The 3,731-nt window shown below is 39.7% G+C and overlaps 1 protein-coding gene across 1 annotated transcript; it reads right to left on the minus strand.

Moving 5' to 3' along the window:
• Window positions 1-391: 391 nt before the first annotated feature.
• On the minus strand, window positions 392-784 carry LOC101415308 (small ribosomal subunit protein uS8-like). The gene has a single exon (XM_058308501.2). It carries the CDS (start codon window positions 782-784, stop codon window positions 392-394), a length of 393 nt encoding a protein of 130 aa, XP_058164484.1.
• Between the last annotated feature and the right edge of the window lie 2,947 nt (window positions 785-3,731).

Raw genomic sequence — 3,731 nt, forward strand, 5'->3', positions numbered from 1 at the left:
ACCCTTTCTTAACCCTCACTGCCCTCTACACCAAGCCACGCACTACAAAATACACCTCAAATATATTTATTTCTCTGCCATCATAGTCCAAACTACCATCATCTCTCACCCACATTATTTTAATAACCTTAAAATCTATTTAATCACATCTTTCATCTCATCCTCCCTGCCTTCTAATTAATTATCCATATAGCAGACCAAAGGACCTCTTTAAAGTACCCATGTGGGAAGGGCTTTCCCCTTGTTAGAAGCCTTCATGATTTCCCATTATGCTTAAAGATTAAAATTATTAAAACGAGTTACAAGGCTATATACTATCTGACCTCTCTGTGTAAATTTCTTTTTTTTTTTTCCCATGGAGGCATTTTATTTGCATTTATGTTTTACATCCCTAGAAAAAGAATCCCAGGATTTTTCCTCCTGTGTGTTTTTGCCTTGCTTCTTCGTGGTCCATGATGCCAGCTGAGGTCATCAATACAATGAAACCAAACTGATGAGATGGGAGCAGATTATTCTGACATTTTTCTAGATTTTTGAGTTGCACATCAAATCTGGGACTAATCACTCCACACTTGTTTAACCGCCCTGTGAGGTTCACAACAATTTTCCCAGCTCTGTGATCATTAGTGATTTCAAATTCACCAATGTAACCATGCTTCATCATCACAGTTAGAAACCTGACAATGACTTCGGAGCACGGCCTGATAAGAACCTGGCATTTGCCTCTCTTCTCGGCACTGCTGATGCTCTTAAGAGCATCAGCCAGGATGTTCATGCGCACCATTGAGGCGGCATGGAAAGATGGCCGAAAGAGCTGTGTAAATTTCTAGCATCATCTCAAACATGATCCTCCTCGCTCTCTAAGTTTTAACAATACTAGTTTCAATTGTTTGTCAAAGACCAAAATTAACAATGGCTTAAGCAAAATAGTTATGGAAATTCTCATCTAAATGTCTAGATAGAGGATCCAGGATGAGTAAGCAGTTGCACAATCATCAAAGTTTCATGGCCTTCTACTTTGTTGCTCTGCCATCCCTATACAGTTTCCATCCACTTGTCCAAGATGGCACTCCAGTTGACAATATCATATCTGCTTCCCATAGGCAGAAAGGGGAGAAGAGCATGAGAAAGGCATATACTTCCATTTTAGCATACAACCCAATTAAAAAACATTTCTATTCACACTCCATTGACCTGCTTTGTGTCACAGGGTATATTTAGCAAAAAAAAAGCTGAGAAATAACTTCAAATGAGTGAAGAGATATTAATATTTGTTTAGCTAAAAGTTCGACCGCAATGCAGTTAGGTGGAAAGAGAATATTGGAAGAGAATTAGTGAACTCTTCCAAAGTCCACTGCATTGGTAACCTAAATTTTCATGTGAAACTTTCTTTTCCCACCTAGAAAACACTTAACTCATTCCAAGCAAGGTAACTTCCCAATCCAATGCATATAGTGCATCCATCTGGTCTGGTCTCTGGTTTATGTTCAATTTTCTTCACCATGTCTGGTGGCAGTGTCCCTGATACAATGAACATTTTTTTTATTTTTAAATATTTTTTCCAATTAACATTTAAAAAATTATCTACCTACCCTTTTCACTCAAACAATTATATACAAAAATGGTGGATGAGAGAGTCTAGAACTGCAAGCAAGAGAGTCCCATCCATCAGCCATCAGATCAAATCAGTCATCAAATCATCAGATCATCAAATCAAAACCCACTCTCAATTAAAGGTGGAGTGGGCACCACCATCCCAGAAATCTCAGGACTGGGGAATAAAATATGGACTAGAGTGGACTTACCTGTATTCTACTATAGACATATTCTAATTCTAGCAATGGAAGAAATTATATCATTGATGTGGAGACTGTGGCCACTGGAGGTGTTGAAGGCAAAAAGATGGGGAAAAAATGTGTAATATGGGAACATTTTCAGGACTTGGAAATGTCCTGAATGACATTGCAACAACAGATACAGGGCATTATATATCTTGCCATAACCTACAGAATTGAGCAGAAGAGAGTATAAACTACAACGTAATTATAATCCATGCTAAGTGGCAATGTTCCAAAATGTATTCATCAATTGCAATGAATGTACCACACTAATGAAAGAAGTTGTTAGTGTGGAGAAAAGTAGGAGGTGGAGAGAGTAGGGCGAATGGAAGTCTCTTATATTTTTGTGTGTGTAACATTTTATGTAATCTAAGTATCTTTTAAAAAAATTAAAAATAAATTTTAAAAAAACTGGAGGAGTGGTCAGAAGATAACAAAAAAGTAGCATGGAAAACATGTTTTTGTTTATAGTCATGGGTCCACGGTAGAAATCAAATACTGATCAACGGAAGTTACCGGCCCCACATTTAGCCGTGGAGTAATTCCTTGGATAGCTTATCTTCTGTTTCCTGGTTCTACTTTCTGAGAGAAATTTCCTTATCATTGTTCTCCATGCCCCTAGCTTTGCATCCAGGAGAAATTTATTTCCTCACAGTTCTGGGGGTCAGAAGTCCAAATCAAGGTGTCAGCAGGATTGGTTCTTTTGGAAGCTCTAAGGGAGAATCCATTCCATGCCTCTCTCCTAGCTTCTCATAGCTGTAAGTGTTCACTGGCATTTCTCAACTTATAGAAACATGACTGCAACCTTACTTCTGTTTTCATATCACCATCTCCGCTCCCTTCTCATTATGAGGAAACTTGTCATTGGATTTAAGGTCCCACCAATTAATCCAGGATATTTCATCTCAAGATCCTTCACTTAAATGCATCTGTAAAAGCCCTTTTTCCAAAAAAGATCATATTCCCAGGTATCAGAGATTAGGACATGGGCATATTATTGTTGTTATTGTTGTTGTTGTTGTTGTTGTTTTGGAGGGGTATTAGTTAACATACTACACCATCTAAGTATTCAAAGGAAAATATATAGACATCTGTATTAGTCAGCCAAAGTGATGCTTATGAAAAATACCAAAAATCAGAAGGTTTTTATAAAGGGTATTTATTTGGGATAGAAACTTAGAGTTACCAGGCCACAAAGCATAAGTTAATTCTCTTACCAAAGTCTTCTGCCACATGTTGGAGCAAGATGTCTGCCGATGTCTGCCAGGGTTCAGGCTTCCTGGGCTCCTCAGTTCCCAGGGCTTGCTTCTCTCCAGGCTCAGGCCCTCTGTTTTAGTCACAATGCCAGCTGTAGATTAAAAGGTGACAGGCTCTGTTTCTCTCCTTGAGTCTTGATTTTCTTCAGGCACAGCTGCTCTACTCCTCTGTGTGCTTACTTCTAGGACTCCAGCTCAAAACTCCAGCATCGAAACTGCAACATCAACAGTCCAACATCAAAACTCCAACTAACTCCTCTGCTCTGCTGTGTAGTTTTATCCGTGGGTCCCTACCCCCTTGTTGGCATCTTACTGACAATCATAATTTAATCACACCCAGGTACAGACCAGTTTACAAACAAAATCCACTATGTATTTTTGGAATTCAAAACCATATCAAACTGCTACAACATCAATGCATTAATTATTAAGAATCAAGTCTATTGGCCCAGTGGTTAGGGCATCCGCCTACCACATGGGAGGTCCGTAGTTCAAACCCCGGGCCTCCTTGACCCGTGTGCAGCTAACTCACGTGCAGTGCTGATGCGCGCAAGAAGTGCCCTGCCATGCAGGGGTGTCCCCCACATAGGGGATCCCCACAAGCAAGGAGTGTACCCTGTAAGGAGAGCCGCCCAGT

The sequence above is a fragment of the Dasypus novemcinctus genome, chromosome 12, assembly GCF_030445035.2.
Source record: "Dasypus novemcinctus isolate mDasNov1 chromosome 12, mDasNov1.1.hap2, whole genome shotgun sequence".
NCBI classification, from domain to species: domain Eukaryota; kingdom Metazoa; phylum Chordata; class Mammalia; order Cingulata; family Dasypodidae; genus Dasypus; species Dasypus novemcinctus.

Excerpts from the sequence above, each read along its gene's own strand:
- LOC101415308 (XM_058308501.2), bottom strand. The coding sequence starts at position 784 with ATGGTGCGCATGAACATCCTGGCTGATGCTCTTAAGAGCATCAGCAGT.